Source organism: Caretta caretta, chromosome 9 (assembly GCF_965140235.1).
Source record: "Caretta caretta isolate rCarCar2 chromosome 9, rCarCar1.hap1, whole genome shotgun sequence".
NCBI lineage: Eukaryota > Metazoa > Chordata > Testudines > Cheloniidae > Caretta > Caretta caretta.
In genome coordinates this window covers 4,497,620-4,515,105 of record NC_134214.1, presented here as the reverse complement: position 1 = coordinate 4,515,105, position 17,486 = coordinate 4,497,620, and the positions used below count along the sequence as shown (strand labels likewise).

General features: G+C 44.7%; 1 protein-coding gene across 6 annotated transcripts in view; it reads left to right on the top strand.

Annotated features, from left to right (window-relative positions):
• Positions 1-17,486, top strand: part of LPP (LIM domain containing preferred translocation partner in lipoma) — a 444,094-nt gene that overhangs the window by 402,087 nt on the left and 24,521 nt on the right. For all 6 annotated transcript variants that reach the window (XM_048863294.2, XM_048863299.2, XM_048863293.2 and 3 more), the window contains one exon: positions 16,651-16,829. In XM_048863294.2, the coding sequence (XP_048719251.1) occupies positions 16,651-16,829 (179 nt within the window). The remainder of the gene's footprint in view (positions 1-16,650; positions 16,830-17,486) is intronic.

Sequence of the window (17,486 nt, the reverse complement as noted above, 5' to 3'; positions counted from 1 at the left end):
TCCATCACTACACCAGTTTACACTAGCTGAGGATCTGGCTTAGGGTCTCCCCCCACACAGCTGCCTGGCACAGGCAAGACTCCAGTGACTGGATAGTGCAGGTGCCTCATGATCAGCTCTCTGGGCAGACTGGTCGGCCACAAATCTCCCGCTTTGCTCCTGGCCTGGAACTCTGTTTAGGAACTTTTCTCATCCAGTCCACCCACTGCACGGATCCTCCTCTTCCCCCTCTTTCTGCCCAAGTCCTCTGATTACCCGCTCTGCCACACTCACGGCAACAGGAGACCACAAACAGAGGTACTTACTTCTCCAGACTAGGAATTTCAACTGAAGTCCAGGTCAGCTGCAGGAAGAGAAGGGAGGAATTCGTTCATCTAAAAATAATCAGGATAGCTGCTAGGCGATGCATTTGGCCCTGGACTTTACGGTTGGGCTGCATTTATTTCAGATTAGGGGCTGACTCTCTGGATAGGAAAATGGATATTGTTCTGTGGGACGACACAGTCCAGGCCTCTGCCAAAAATATCTTGGTTCATAGTGTGTGTGGGGGGGGCCAGGGGGAATAGATACATTACTCCCCGTCTTATGCTGACTCATTAACTGCTGCTTTCTCCTCTTGGATGTGGCTGGTGCTGTGAATGTGTGAGTCAGCTCCCCCGCGTCTTCCAAAGTGCATTGAAAATGAAAAATATACATTGGACTTTAAGGAGTTCTTCAGGAAATAAGAGCCCCACCCCCACGGTGGGACCTCACATATCTTATAATGATTTTACCCAAGAAAGCCCAGCTGTTGTGAATTCTCCAAGTGCCCTGGAGCTCCAATGTACTCTTCTCACAACAGAGATTTGTGTGTCTGGCAACTCTTAAAGAAACATTTCAAGGATTTGGTCAAATTATATTCCCCCAGTCAATCCAGGTAGCAGCAGTATCCAAGCTCCACAGGTCTTTTCTCCAGTTTGACAGCAGATTAGGTATCTACTGAAAGCAGCTATTTTGATGTTGAACTGTTGCCATGATCTGTATTTCACAGCCCACATGAACCCGGTGACAGGTTTATTGTATTGCACTCACTTAACTCTGAGACTGACTATGTTGATCCAAAAGCAGCGTGATCCACCTATCCCCTCCCACCTGCCACTCTGAGAGGGGTCTGTTGAATCCACATGTGGGCACACAGTGTTTCCCCTTAAGCTCAGAGGAACCCTATTAAAGATCCCAGTTACCTTTTTAAAATACTTCTAACTGTGCCTTCCACAATTTAGTAGTGATACCGAGCACTTACATTGTGCTTCCTGTCAGAGGATCTCAAAGTGCTATCATTCTGGAAACACCCACACTCCCCCAGGTTTACACATAACTGAAGTACAGAGAGGGGTAGCAAATAACTAATTTAAAAATCACAGAGGGAATCACTACAACCCTGGATCCCACTCCCCCGCTGTAACTACACAGCCATGTTACTTCCCAGTGTGATTTAAATCAGAGAAAAGAAAAGGAGTACTTGTGGCACCTTAGAGACTAACCAATTTATTTGAGCATGAGCTTTCGTGAGCCACAGCTCGCAGTTTCCACGGTACACATCTGATGAAGTGAGCTGTGGCTCACGAAAGCTCATGCTCAAATAAATTGGTTAGTCTCTAAGGTGCCACAAGTACTCCTTTTCTTTTTGCGAATACAGACTAACACGGCTGTTCCTCTGAAATTAAATCAGAGAAAGATTCAGAAGTGACCTCTCATTCTGCCGGTCTGAAAATGTTTAGATTTGAAGGTAAACTGTTCAACTGATATTCATCTGATAAGTTTCACCTTTGGCAGCTGTTAGAAACTTCTTAACCATGCCTTTGAGGCGGACCTGAAAAAGAAAAGAACAAATAGGTTTGGGCTGCTTTTTGCTTCCTGCTGAAGGGTAACTAATGCCTGAAAAGCTTTTGGGAGCGAGGTGGCAGGATTCTGCCTTAACTTTTTTTCAACCTTTAGAAATATCCAGCATGTCAAGTTTCATCTTCACTGTTTTTCTGGAGATCTCCCTTTAGAAGATGCAGACATGGAATATCAATTCAATCCGGCCTTAATTGAAGGGATGGTGGTTTTAAATCCTCAAGCAAAAGGCTTTTCTGCACAAACATGTGTTAGGTGTTTGAGTTAAATATTTATTTACAAAAATAGAGTTTTAAACTGTGTGACTACCTGTAGTGAAGTGATGACTCTCTGGCACAGCGCCTCCTGCTGGTCGTCTTGGGAATTAGCGCTTTCCAGCCTTCGGAGCGCCCTCTGCAGGCCTATGTCTCACCTGCCGCTGGCCTGTGTCCCTCCCGGACCCTGTTGTCCTTTTCCTCGGGGTTCTGCCCCCTGGCAGGGCCCCAACACTCTGGGTCTCCCCTCCCAGGAGAACCCCCACCCTCTATACCTACCTTGCCTCCGTGATTACTGCCAGTCATCATCCAGCCCCCGCTCACTGAGGCAGACTGCAGTATAATGGCCACTCATCATTGGCAAGGGGGTGGGACCTGCTGCCTTTGCCTATCCTCAGGCTACCCCTCAGCACCTTTTTGGGCCTTTAACAAGGCCTCAGCCTGGGCGTTTACCAGGTTGGAGCTCCCCAGCTCCCTCTGCCCTTCCCCAGCACTGCTCTGCTTCAGATACCCTGCTCCCAGGCAGCCAGCCCTTCCCACTCCAGAGCTAGAGTGAGACTCCTCCAGCTTCTGGCCCACAGCCCTCTTATCAGGACCATCTGGGCCCTAATTGAGCTGGCCACAGCTGTGGCTGCTTCCCCAATCATCCTACCTTTTCCCAGCCACAGCCCTCTCCAGGGCTGCTTTTAACCCCTCTTTACTGGAGTGGGGCAGCCGCTCCACTATACTACCATTCGCTTTCCTCTTAAATCTATCCGATTTCACTTTCTTAGTATTTCTGCTGTCATAAATTCTCCAGTCATCCAGAGTCTTCCAGGAAAAACAGGGTAGACAAGAGCGGCAGTTGTAATGTAAAGATACCAGGAAAGGGGGGAAACATGCATCCAGGCCTTGTTCATGTGCAATAAACAAACATTAAATGACACGCCCAGTGTTTTTTCCTTTTTCTAGTTAATTTTAGCTGTTACGGTCATGGTGACCTTTCTGTGACAATGCCAGTCTTTTACATCAAAACCATCAAACAGGAAGATCGAATGTAAATTTGGGTTTTTTTCCTTTTATAGCTCCCAGATTTTACCAGTTTCTAGTCTCTCTGGTCTGCCAGTGATGAGCAGCTGTGCCAAAGCAGCAAGGGTGAATTACAGCACTGCTCGGGTTTATTAAAGGTTCAGAGAATTGTTTTCTGCCAAAACAAAAAATTTTCCAGCCTCCTGGAACATCTCTTTCCTTTTATGTTAATGGCATGTGGTTTGATTTGACTTGAGTTTTAGCATAAGAATTTGCTATACAGAATGTTTGTTTTGTTTTCAAAGAGCCCTAATCAGTTTAAACTGCAGTTTGAAACGCCTCTCCAGTCGCTCTCACAATAGTCGCTCACCAGGTTTGTAAATATAAACCAATGCCTCTGGAGAAGAATCTCTGGGTTGCCCACAATTGCATCTCGGCAGGAGTTCACTCACGAGACAAGTCCTGCTCACTTGTTTTCACCATCTCTCATCTGCACATAATTCTGCTGTCTGTGTAGAAGCTACTCACAATGGGACAGATCCTTCAGTCTTTACTCAGGCAAAACTCCCACAGTGGCATTGCAGGGTCAGACATGCTGTGTTTAGGGGGATCACATTTATTTAGTGGTGCAAAATCTGCTTTACATGTTTCCAGTGCCAATAATGCAAATATTGGCGGGTACCATCCTTGTTCTGTGTTTGTACAATGTCTAAAAGAGTAGAGCCAGGATCCATGACTGGGGCTCTGAGGTGCTGCTGCAGGTAATTATAACAAGAAAGTTTTTGACTCAGTGAAATAGTCTTTCTGTCATTGAGGAGAAATGCGAATATATACTCTCGTCATTTTAGAGGTTAAGGACGCTTTGCTGTAATAAAAATAAAAATAAACAGGGAGACCCAGATGAAATCTACAAAGCCAGGAGATGACTTCACTGTAAACACAAGTCAGTGGATAGTGACCCCTATCATGTGCAAGAGTTGTTGATCTATGGAGACTGGACTAGGGCCAAGGAATGAAGTCCTAGGTTCTTGCCAGCGCTCCAGAGTGTGGGAGCTTTTAACAGACTATCTTCGGAATTTTGGGGGATTTCCTTAAAATTAGACATCTCTGAAAGTCAGCGCACCTTGCGCCCGGCTGTGTATTCCCATGTCGTGGATTTGAACTCGAGCCAACAATCCGGCCGTAAACTCATGAACTCCTAGAATCAAAGAAATCAGTGATGGAAACAATCCCTCTGCCAAGGCAGCATTGTCTCCTCTGGTGTTCCTTATTGATGCTCACCTCTTCAGCAGTCTTAAAACTTGTTCCTGCGGGCCAGCCAGAAACCCACTCAGCCAGATGTATTCCTGGTGTAACTCAGTTGGCTTCACTGTAGCCATGCCAGCAGAGTATTTGGCTCACTGTGTTAGAAGCTGTTTTAAAAGGAAGTGTGAGCCACATGACCAGTTTAAACCTTGCACAGCTTTGGATTTTTGTAGGACCTACAATACTAATTTTGTTAATACCCAGACCAGTTTTTAACATGAAACAATATCAGAAAGAGATTTGCTAAGAGGTGATTATAAAGAAACAGGAATTCCTGACAAGTATTTGATGTCTCTTTCATTAAATCGTTGTTAAAGATGTTTTTAATAGATCAGCTCACTCTAGCATTATCTATTTAATTAGTATTTTTAATTCTCAAAGGTATTCCACAGGCCTGTTTTTTTTTAATGTTGTCACTCTTTGGAAGTTACCAATGAGTTAAAAAAGGGCATTTTCCCAATATGAAAATACCAATTTAAATTGAAAATTACCAATTTAAATACCACTGTAAATTGAAACAATGACTCAAAATATGTTGAACTGTAAAACCTCCCGTTTGTCACCCTGTCAGTTTGTTTGAAATCAGAGGCCAAATTCTCACTGGCTTTTAATAAGGGTGTGATTACTATAGTTTTACAGCGCAATTTTTAGCATTAATAATACTTTGCACACATGCAGTGACTTTGACAGCCAGAGCGCTTTACAAACACACATCAAACCTCACCTCACCTCATTGATTCAGGCAAGTCTTATTACAGCCATTTTACATATGGCTAAACAGGGCACACAGTGTGAACGTGACTTGCTCCTGTTGTCATAGCAAATCAGTGGCAGAAGCAGGAATAAAACCCAGGAGTCCTGGCTCCCAGTCCCCTGTCATCAACTTTAGTGAGCAAGTACATGGTTTGCTACATTTGAAAATAGTAAAGGTTTAAAACAACAAAGTTCTGAATGTTATAGCTTTAACTAGGTCTGCAGAGCAAGGAACCTGTGCACGATAAATAGTTTTGGGTGTTTTCCCCCTTTTCTCGCCCTTTGTTTCCTCCTGCAGAAAAACAACAAATATATGTGCAAAAAACCCTTCTCATCAGCACCACCACATTCAGGATGCAAAATCCAGACCTCCAATCAGGAAATTACAAACCTTAGGCTGCTCATAGATTTCAAAGCTTGAAGGAACCACTGTGATCATCTCGTCTGACCTTGTGCATAACACAGGCCGTAGAAATTCACCCAGTAATTCCTATATCAAGACCAAAAGCTTGTTGGAGCTACAGCGAATGTTTTAGAGAGACCCAGTCTTGATTTAAAACATTTCAAGTGACCGTCTCCCTTGGTGAGTTGTTCCAATGGTTAATTACCTTCCTATTGAAAATGTGTGTCATGGCTTCATTTCGGTTTGAGTTTGTCTAGCTTCAGTTTGCAGCCACTGGACGTTGTTATGACTTTGTTGGAAGGATCAAAGAACCTTCTATCAGATCTCTTTTTCCCACGTAGGTACTTGCAGACTGTAACCAAGTCATCTCTTAACCTTCTTTTCCATAAACAAAGGAGATTAAGCTCCATATTTCTCTCACTGCATGGTATGTTTTAAATCCTTGAATCGTAGAGTTAATATAGTGTAAGGCTAGACCATCTAGTCAGACCTCCTATACCACAAGCCCTTAAGCTTCATCCAGTTACCCTAGTCTTGAGCTCAGTAATTTATGTTGAGTAAAGGACCTCTTCCAGAAAGAGATTCACTCTTGATGTGAAGACATCAGGAGATGGAGAATTCCCCCCTTCCCTTGGTAGTTTGTTCCAATGGTTGATCATCCTCACTGTTAAGAATTTCTGCCTTATTTCTCTACTGAATTTGTCTGGCTTCAGCTTCCAGCCATTGGTTCTTGTTATGCCTTTTTAAAGATTAAAGATCCCTTCAGGGCCTGGTGTTTTCTCCCCATGAAGCTACTTGTACGCTGTCATCAAGTCACCTTTCAGTCTTCTTTTTGATAAGCTAAGCAGACTGAGGTCTTTTTAAGTCTCTCACTGTCAAGCATTTTCTCCAGCTCAGGAATCATTTTTGTGTCTCTTGTCTCAAATTTTTCAACATCCTTTTTAGAAGGTGGACACAAGGCCTGGGCGCAGTGTTCCAGTATCGGTCTCGCCATCACCAGATACAGAGGTAAAATCACCACCCTGCACCTACTCACTCCTCCCCTGTTTATACATCCAAGGATCACATTAGCCCTTTTGGCCCCAGCATGGCACTAAGAGTTCATGTTGAGTTGTTTGTCCACTATGACCCCTAGATCCTTTTCAGTGTCACTGCTTTCCAGGATACAGTCCCCTGTTCTGCAGGATAGCTGTGGCCGACATTCCTTGTTTTGAGAAGTATAACTTTGAATTTGGTTATATTAAAACACATTGTATTTGACTGGGCCCTAGGTTCTAGATTGCTTAGTATGTTTGCTCTGTCTTCATTGTTTATGTACCATTTCACCAATCTTTGTGTCATCCATAAATTTATGTTTACTTCTAGATCGCTGATGAAAATGTTGAATAGCGTTGGGCCTAATACTGATCCCTGCAGAACCCCACATTCATTGATGATTCCTTAATTATAACCACTTTTTTGAGATCTGTCGGTTAGCCAGTTCTTATTCTATTTAATGTTTGCTGTATTGATATTGGGCAGTGCTAATATTTTAATCAGAATGTTGTGTAATACTAAGTCAAACACCTTAGCAAAGTCTAGGTATATTACATCTAGACAGTTACCTTTATCACGCAAATTTGTAATCTTATCATAGAATGAAATCAGGTTTGTTTGAGAAGACCTATTTTGTATAAAACCATGTTGACTGGCATTAATTATATTCCTACCCTTTAATTCTTTATCAGTTGAATTCCATGTCAGCTTTTTCATTATTTTGCCTGGAATTGATGTCAGGCTAACTGACCTATAGTTACCCAGATTGTCCCACTTCACCTTTTTGAATATTGGCACAGCATTAGCAATCTTCCAGACTCTTGGAATGTCCCTGGTATTCTGAGATTTATTAAAAATGAACATCAGGGGGGTCAGAGATCTCCTCAGCCAGCTCTTTAAGGACTCTTGGGTGTAAGTTATCAAGGCCTACTATTTAAAAAGGTTTCTCACCAGCAGATATTGTTTAACATCCTCCTTGATTACTAATGGACTTCATCATCATCCTGTGACAGAAGCACAACATCCTGCTTCTTTCCAAATACAGAACAAATGATACTTTTCTGTATCATTAACTGTTTTAGCATCTCCATCTAGTAATGTGTCTATACCGTTTCTAGGAATTCTTTTGTTCCTAATATACTTACAAAACTCTTTCGCATTGTCCTTAGTGTTGTCATATTTTTGCCCTCATGTCTTTAGCTTCCCATGTCAGTTTTTAACACTTCATCATTTCTAATTTATATCAATTGCTATTTCCTCTTTTCCTCATTTGTTATATAAGCCGTTTTATTTCTGATTGCTGCTTTCACTTTGCCACTGGGATGGGCATTTAGCCCAAGTTGTCTTCTTTCTTGATCGTGGAATCATTTTTTTTTTTTTTTGCCAGCAAATGAACTCTATTTAAAGAACTCCCAATTTTCGTTTCCATGTTTCTGTCTAAATTTTTTTTCCTCCCAATTAATTTTACTCAGCTTTGGGAAATTAGCCCTTTTGAAACCCTAAGTGTACATATTACTGGACTGTTCTCTGTTTACCCATATTGAATGTAATCATGTCATGATCCCTGGTTTCTAGGCAACCACAAACTTCCAGTCTGATGATTAATTTATCTTTGTCCATCATAATGAGATCCATAATAGTTAGCTCACGTTGGGTGCAATAACTGAAGTTCCACATAACAACACAATTTTTCTTTCCATATATTACAGACAGAGTAACTTAGAGTAACTCATCCTTTGCTCTAGTGTGATTTGGTGGTCTGTAACAGATACACTCCTTGGCTTTATTAATTATCACATTGATCCATATGCATTCAAGTTCCTGCAGTTCTGAGTTATCAATAACTCTAAACAGGTAGTGGCATCTTTAATGTAGAGTGCCTACTTTACACTTTTATCCACTATGTTCTTCCTAAATGGGATACAACCAGAGATTTTTAACATTCCAGTCACATGAATCATCCCATCAGGTTTCAATAATTCCAGTTCTGTCAAATTTGTTCTCATCAATGAGAATTTCCAATTCCTCTTGCTTGTTACACAGACTCCTGTCATTGGTATATAAGCAACTGAAACATTTCTTCACATTCAGTGCCACAGTAGTTCAATTTGTTCATGACACACTGAGCTTGAGTTTGTACCACATTTGCCTTCTAAGCACCCTCCCCTAGCACTGCTCATTTAACATCCTCCTGACTGCTCCAGCTAATCTCCCAACTGAAAAGATTACCCCACACACACCTGTGAGATGCAGGCTGTCCCATTTGTACCTCTCTCCCACTGGAATGTAGTTTAATGCACCACAAAAACAAAACCTTCAGATTCACCCCAGTCACACAGCCAGTGGTTCACCTTCAGTATTTTCTGCCTTCTCTCACTCGTGGAACTGGGAAGATCTCAGGGAAGATTGCCTGGACTTTCCTCTTCTTGAGCTCCCTTAAGTCTCTATAGTCTGTGTCATTTCATGTGATTCTGTCTCATTTGTTCCAGTGTGTATCATCACAAGTGGAGATTTGCCAGACAACTTCATAATCCTGCCCAGTCTTGCAGTCATAGAATGAGTACTTTTACTGCAAGGAGATAGCGCGCTATTCTGTTATCCTTATTCTGCCCACTGTTCTTAGTACAGAGTTACTGGTGGTGATTGCGTGCCTTCTGAGGATGTTGAAGAGCCTCTCTTGGTGGCTGCTTGCTTCAGACCACAAGGATGCCCATTTGCTATGTCCTGGTAGCTTTCTGTCCCATTCCTCCAAAGACAAGTTTCTCAGTAGTTGACTCGCTGAGTATCTGCTATTGATTTGAGACTTCTAGCCGGGTTGAATTCCCCTCTTGGTCACACATCATCAGTCTGCTTCTTCAGTTTCTACTCTCTCCTCTTCCCTTATCACCAGTCCCTCCCCATAAGGTGTCTCTGGCGACAATTTCAGAAACTGGTTGTCCAAGAAATCTTTGTTTCCTCAGCTGCAGTGTTGAAATTTGCACTTCCACACCATTCGTCTCCTCCAGTATGTTCACCAGCGTGCACTTCCCACACCAGAACTCTGTTCTGTCCTTTGGCAGAAAGGAACACACAGACCAAGTGAGACCGATCACAGCGGTTGTTCCCCCATCGTCCATGTCTGTTATGTGGTGCACAGCCATTCCTAACTGGAAGGAACCACACACTCTTTCCAAACGCCCTCTGAAACTCCTTATTAGCCACCCCTGTTTGCCTCTCTTCTTATAGCTCTTCTCTGAACCCACTCATTTTTCATCGTGACCTCAGCCATTGTGCACATTCTCTCTAGCTTAATTCCTCCTCTTGTCACATTTGCTATTAATGCGGGCTACAAATTCCATAAGCACAGCAGTGGAATTTCTTGCTGTGGAGTTTCACAGGAGAGGGGAAAGAGTCGAGCTGCTGCCAGTCACCCAACGAGTTGCACAAAGACGAGTTGATGCCTGGAGCAGCGTAGGGGCAGCCATGGGGACAGACCTGCAGCTGCTCTGGTTCCAAATATACAAAACCCAATTAACTTCATCCTGACAAGGAAAGCCGGTTCCTGCAGAGGGGAACGCGCGCCAGCCCCATGATGGTTATTACTCTGCAAGTGGGAGTTAAACCACCCAGACCAAAAGAATGTTTAAAATATAACATATAAATAGCAACCTCCGGAGGCAATGTCTATACTAGGTGCATTGCTGGTATAGCTATACCAGTTTATTAGGCCAGCAAAGCACTCCTAGTGTAGGAATAACATACACCAGGGAAACTGCCCTTTGCCATTACAGCTTATTCCAGCCCCCCCGAGCGAATGAGCCATCCTAGGAAAAGCACAGGCTTGCTGGTATAGCTGTGTCTGTGCTAGGGTCAGGGATCACACCCCAACACTCCTCTGTCCAACACAACGAGGCTACAGAAGGCTGTGGAGTAGACCCGGGCTGAATGTTGGTGAGTCAGCCAGGACCAGTCCACAGGTCTCTGTGGTGTGTCACGTCCCCATGCCTGGCCCTGGCATAACAGTCAGTGTGGAGGGAGGGAGAGAGCTCCAGTTCAAAGGATGCACAAGTCTTTTAGTGATATTAAAGGTGTCAAGGGCTCAGATGTGCATATAGGGAGTTACATGCACACACCTGCGTGCGGCTGGCTGTCTGCTCATTGCCGCTGGCATGTGGAATGTCCTCCCAATGAGAGGTGGTTGGGAATTTTTGAACTAAATGTTTTTTTGGTGGGGAGGTTGGGGAGGAGGAGTGTTGTTGAAACGAAAAATGCTTGCAGGAAAGGACCGGTTTCAATGAATTGCCCATTTTGAAAAAACATTGAGAGAAAAGTTTCAAAATTGTTGTCGGTTTTGACAGTTTCTAACCAAAAAAGTTCCCATTTCGGTTCAAAACAACTTTTTGGTTTGGAATTTAAGTTAATGTGTAGGTTTCAGAGTAGCAGCCGTGTTAGTCTGTATTCGCAAAAAGAAAAGGAGGATTTGTGGCACCTTAGAGACTAACCAATTTATTTGAGCATAAGCTTTCGTGAGCTACAGCTCACTTCATCGGATTAATTTATGGTTAAACAAAAAGGAAGTTTTTTTTAAAAAAAGGTAGAAATCAAAACTCTCCACCCTTTACACTGATCCTCGTATTAAAGAGGAGGGAATCCAACACATCAATGTCTGTCTCCTGACTTAACGTGAACCAAAATGCCAAAGCAGAAAATCAGTTAGGCTTTGCCCATAGTCAAAAAGTCTTTTGGAATATACAGTGTACTCGGACAAAGCAGAGTGCTCACAGTATCTTCCAAAGCCCAAAGCCAACCGGAGGGAAAGCTCCTTATCCTCCTTAGCAGGGTTCTGTTGTGTTCTTCCGCTTAGTTGACTCTCTGGAGGCCTGAGAGCTGAGGGCGGACTCTCTCTTGCATCTTCTGGTGACGCCTTGAAGAGGAGTGGTGAGCCAAGGATCTAACAGGGAAATCCCCTTAAGCAAACATATTCCCAGAGAGGGAGGGTGAGTTGGAGTCTGAAATTAACAACTTTGTTTTTCTCACCGGTATGGAATTGGAAGGATAAGAGGACTAAATCCCCTAGGATTAATTTTCAAGTGTGGAAGGGATTAATCAACAGAAGGGAAATTAAAATGCTTGTCTCACTCAGATGCGTCAACATCAGGAGGTGACTGAACTGTAACGGAGCTGAGGTTGGCGGGCAGAAGGCATGCAGACTAGGGAAGCACCATCCAGTGGCAACAGCATGTTTATTTGCTGGCTTGGGCTCCCAGTCAAACTTCACTAAGGCCCGTGTGCTGCAGAAAGTCAGATTAAATTGTCACCAGGGTCCCTCATGGCCTTCAGATCTATAAATAGGAGTTAGATCTGGCCTGTGGCCGCAGCCTCTAGACAGAGCTCTCTAAAAGTATCAGGTATGCACCAAAGTCCTTGTAGCATTGGGACTTTAGATGGTGAACTCTTCACGGCAAGAATTGTATCATCCTACGTGTCTGTACAGCACCCAGCACAATGGAGTCTCGCTCCAGACTGGGCCACTGATAAAAATAATAATACGAAAGACCCCACTCCTGCACATAGCTCCATGCCGACAGCCCCATTTTCTGTTTAGAGCTGCTTGTGGGGTGGCTTGTTCACATCCCTCCTGTGTCATGCTCCCGCTAGTGTTCGCAAGCAGGCATTCCATTTACTCACTATTGCTCTATTCAGTTGCAATTCACTTCAGGAAGTTCCTGTTCTGTTTTGCTGTTTTTATCATTCTATGGCTCCATGACATGGACTGTTTAAAGCGAAAATGGGTCATGCCTGACATATCTATCTATTTCGGTTAAAATATTGGTTACAAGAAATCAATAAAAGGGGAATCACGAAATGACTGGGTTGTGCTTTTATTTTTATTTACTTTGTTTTATTTTATTTCTGTGTGGGCCCTTTAGCAGTAAAGTTACAAATACTAATTGTGTGCTCTTCCGCTGCCTTGGGAGTAGATGCTTTGTGACAAGATGTCAGTCTCATTTATAAAAAGCCTTGAGATCTACTGATGGAAAATGAGATATAAAAGCCAGGTATTGTTATTGTCATCTTCAAGTTTGCTCACTTCTGTTACTGAGGAATTTGTTTCCTCTATCCAGCCCCAGCTAATTGCTTCATTTTACTCCTTATGAGTGAATTTCAGTAGGGAACCGTCAGCTTCTGCTAAACCGAAGGCCTGATCCCACATATCCCGTGCCTCTCCAGAGTTTCCTTTTTTAATAAAGCATATGGAATGGGAAGTATTTTGAATGAGGCCATAAGAAAAACAGTAACAACCAGATAACGAGTTAGTGATACATATAGTGGCCAAGCCCAACTATTAGGCAGTTACCCAGGAAAATTCCTTAGCTAGTTGCATAATGTTCCTCAACTGGCAGGATTGTAGCATTCCCTGTTGTAAATATAGGGGAACGGAGCAAATGCTGCAGTAACATTATCTAAAAAAGAAAAGGAGTACTTGTGGCACCTTAGAGACTAACCAATTTATTTGAGCATGAGCTTTCGTGAGCTAAAGCTCACTTCATCGGATGCCTACACATTATCTGTTTATGTAAGGCCTTGTTCTCTCTGGTACATCAGTCACTGTCATCATGATGATGATAGAAAACAAACAAAAAGCCCAGGAACAATTCTTCCACCTCCGTTATTACAAGTATCCAGTACCTGAAGCTAAATCCTGCCAGGAACGAGCCCCCAGGTCAGACCGAGTCCTTTTCACAGCACAAGTAGGCAGTTCTCACAATCGGTTGAAATCAAGGATGTATCATACTGACTCTTCCAAAAATAATCCTGTGGCTCTTCTGGGCATTGCAGGAAAAGCGAGTTGCAAGATGTAGCTCCGTGTGTGTCTTACCAGTCAATTGCCGCCCAGGAAGCAATGTCCAGTGACGTACGTTGCAGTATAGGCCTGACCTCTTTGAAGTCTTTGGTGATTCATGTCCTTCATGCGTACTTCTGCACTATGTGTAAGGAGAAGGGGCTTGCCCATTGACATTCTTGGCTCAGACAAGCAATAACAGGGCAGTCTTTCAGCTGGCAGTTTTCACTGGGAGTTTTGGGTGCACAAGGAATGCAGGAGGAAGTCTGTAGGCTCCATGTGGTGTTGGTCAACATGAAAATATTGATCTGTGGGGTTTTATAATTCTCTTTCTGTTGGATTTTTTCTCTTTTCTTTCTTTTCTGTTTATCCCAAAGATCACAGACCTCCCTGCATCTGTGCTTCACCATCCAGGATGTGAACATATGGCTCTTATTTGATAACTCAAAACAGTTCCAGCAAGGTTAGCAAGTAGAATTCTGTCCCAAACTCCAGCAAAATAAACCATCTGAGCTTCTTCACAGATTCAGCATTTGCATCTGTCTGTGTGGAATGCACCTCTCTTTGTGGCATGCATATTTCAGGTGTTTGGTTTGCAAAGGCAAGTTTCACATACTGTAGTCATGCAAGCCACCGTTGAGAGGGCTGACGCGCCTGGCACAAACAGTCATTAGAAGCTGATTTATATCGGTGTTTACATAACATGCTTGCGGGGAGGGGGGGAGATGGATCTTTCAGCTGAGCCTCCTTGAAATGAAAAGCACTTTATAGCTTCAGTGCTCCCAACCATGCATCTGGTTCAATACATAAAATCTACAAACCAAGACAGGTTTCAGAGATAAGCTATTACCAGCAGGAGAGTGGGGTGGGAGGAGGTATTTTTTCATGCTTTGTGTGTAAATAAAAAGATCTTCTACACTTTCCACAGTATGCATCCGATGAAGTGAGCTGTAGCTCACGAAAGCTTATGCTCAAATAAATTGGTTAGTCTCTAAGGTGCCGCAAGTAAACCAAGACAGGTGACGCACAGCCTTTAATACGGTTATTTAGAGCCATCTGAACTGAAATGACTGGGGCAGAAGACAAATTTGGGATGGTACCACATGGAAAATTATGGCCTGGGAATTCGTACAAGAACTGTAAGGTGGGTAAAGGAACTGGCTAAAGGGGAGAAGGCAACAGGTTGTGTGTAAAGGCGAACTCTCTGGATCTCTGGTGGAGTTCAAGGATTGGTCTTGGGGCCAATCTTATTCAATGTTTTTATTAATGCTCTTTTCACAAAAAAGTAGGGGTTTGCTAATGAAATTTGCTGATGATACAACGTTGGGGAGGCATCGTCAATACAGAAGTGGATGGAAATATTATGTAGGAAGATCTGGATGACCTTGAAGACTGGCATGTCAGAATGGCATGAAATTCAGTAGTACAAAGTGCAAGGGCCTGCACTGAAGATGGAGGTTGATCCTCAGACGAGTAGGATGTGGCTGTGACAAGGGCAATGCGATCCTAGAATGTACCTGGTGAGGCATTTCCAGTAAAGATAGAGCGGTATTAATGCCATTGTACCAGGCTCTGGTAAGACCTCATCTAGAATACTATGTCCAGTTTTGGACAGCCGTGTTCAAGAAAGATGAACCTACATAAACACACTAGGCCCCTCCTCCAGCCCTGCCCGTCCCAAATTCCCCCCACCCCCTCTTGTCACCCCGCTGCTCCCTCCCACCTACCCCTGTTCCCCCCAAGGCCACCACCTCACCTTATATGTGCATCTTCTCCAGGGTCCAGGCACCTAATTAGTGGAGCCTGCGTGGCTCTACTAATTAGGTGGGTGGCCCTTCATTCCCTCGTGTGCGGCCGTCCAGGCGCGCACCTTGGAGGGAACTATCCGCAGACCACCTGCACGGAGCTTGCGGCCCACCATTTGAGAACCTCTGCCCTAGGGTGTAAACACCAAGGGGGTGAAGAGCTATCTAAACTAAAGGACCATGTTGCACAAGAACAAATGGCATAAACTGGCCATGAGCAAATTCAGGCTGGAAACTAGAAGAAGGTTTCTAAGAGGGGTGAGGTTCTGGAACAAACAGAAAACTTAATGAATTTTAAGAGAGAGGGTAAATGTATGGGTGTGGTTGTATGACGGGGTTGCTTGTGACAGTAAAGGGCAACCCTGGGGCTTTACGTCTCATGTTCCTTAAAGCTCGTGCTTCAGGGCTTCCGCTGGTCACCTGCAGGGGTCAGGAAGGGATTTTTGTCCCCCAGTGTATTCTGGGAGATTTTTTTGGTCTCCTTCTTCTGAAGCATCAGAGATGGCCACAGCTGGAGATGGGACATTGGATGGGGTGGGCCAGGGATCTGAGGTGACACCCTGCGTTCTCTCTCTCAGGTTGGTTCTTTCTCACATACTCAGGGTGGAACTGTGTGGGGTTGGGAAGGAATTTTCCCCCTGGTCAGACTGGCAGTGACCTTGGGGGAGTTCATCTTCCTCTGCAGCATGTGGGTGCGGGTCACTTGTCAGGATCGTCTGGTTATATATCACTTACGCATTTTCCTGCCTTTGCGGGATCCTCAAGAACTCGGTGAGTCTCGGACCCTCCTATTCTCTGCCTGTGGCACATCATAGTCAAGTCTCCTGTGAGCTGTTATGCTTTGGTCTAATTCCAGTTATTGGGTTTAGTGTGCGGGTGCTGGGTGTGAGACACGGGAAGTCAGACTAGATGACCTGGCGGTGCCTTCTGGCCTTAAACTCTGACTCAAAATAAGCACTCGGCTCACCTAGCTGGTTATGTGCTCCTGAATCCCCATCCCTTGTGCTGCCTGTATTGCAGTACTGAGGGGATGCATTTACTGGGTTGTCTCCTCCCAGGGTCTGTGCTAGCATCCCTCACAGAAGAGAAAAGCCAGGGTCCGCCTGCAATGAATCCTAAGCAGGGTTCTCTGCTGGGGCGGCTGGCTGCAGATGGGACCCTGCAGTTCTCCCCAGTGACCGGGCTGCCTGGTGTTCCATACGTGGTGTTGGCAGCAGCCGGGCTGGATTCCGAGCTGGTCCGGAACTGACAGCTGGCTATACCCCGCTCGCAGCGAACGGGTGAAACGAAAGGGCCTCACGTTTCCTTGCAGACCAGCTGCAATCCCAGCCTGGGCCAATGTCTGAACTGATACTCACGCCAGTTGTTTTTTTTTTTTGCTTACAGAACACACTGGAGCAGTGCAGCGTCTGTGCCAAACCCATCATGGAGAGGATCCTGCGAGCCACGGGGAAAGCCTACCACCCCCACTGCTTCACCTGTGTGATGTGCCACCGCAGCCTGGATGGCATCCCCTTCACTGTGGATGCCGGTGGGAACATTCACTGCATCGAGGATTTCCACAAGTATGGCCCAGGCGGCTCTTCTTGGCTTTTCCTGGCCCTGGAGGCCTACAGTCTCTTCTCATGTTACCTAGGCAGGCTCCTGACCTGCTGTAAATTCTTCCTGAGATTCCCCAGAGGCCAGGGAGCCGGCAGGCACACCCTCTGGCATTCCAGCTTAATTGACTGGGGGTAGTTGTGTGGATTTGTCTTACATCCGTCTCCCTGCCGGCGAGGGTTGTCTCAGTGCTCACAGATCTTTTTTAACAGATTATGTTCCCCACCTGCCCTATGTGCGGACTGCATGATGTAGGTATTTCATGTTCCTTGCTGCACCCCTGCGCTTCCCTATCCTTCCTCCTCCCCTCACCCCCCCCCCACCTGGCCTCCTACCGCCACTTAGCTATTGCCTTGAAGCCAAGGTTCTCATCCTGTGCTCAGTACCCTGCTAATAGCCCTCAGAGCACAGCGGGGTTTCCTGCCTCCTCTGTTTCCATCTGCTAGTTAGCCTTTAAAGGAGCTAGGAAAACATTCCTAATAATAATTTGTAGTCAAATATCTATTTAAAGTGCACTGCAATCCATGACAGGAGGTAGCTTCTGTCGCTCCCCCCACCCCTCCCCTTATCACAGCTGATCTGAGAAAGACAGATCAGTAGATATAATCAAAGCACAAATGTTT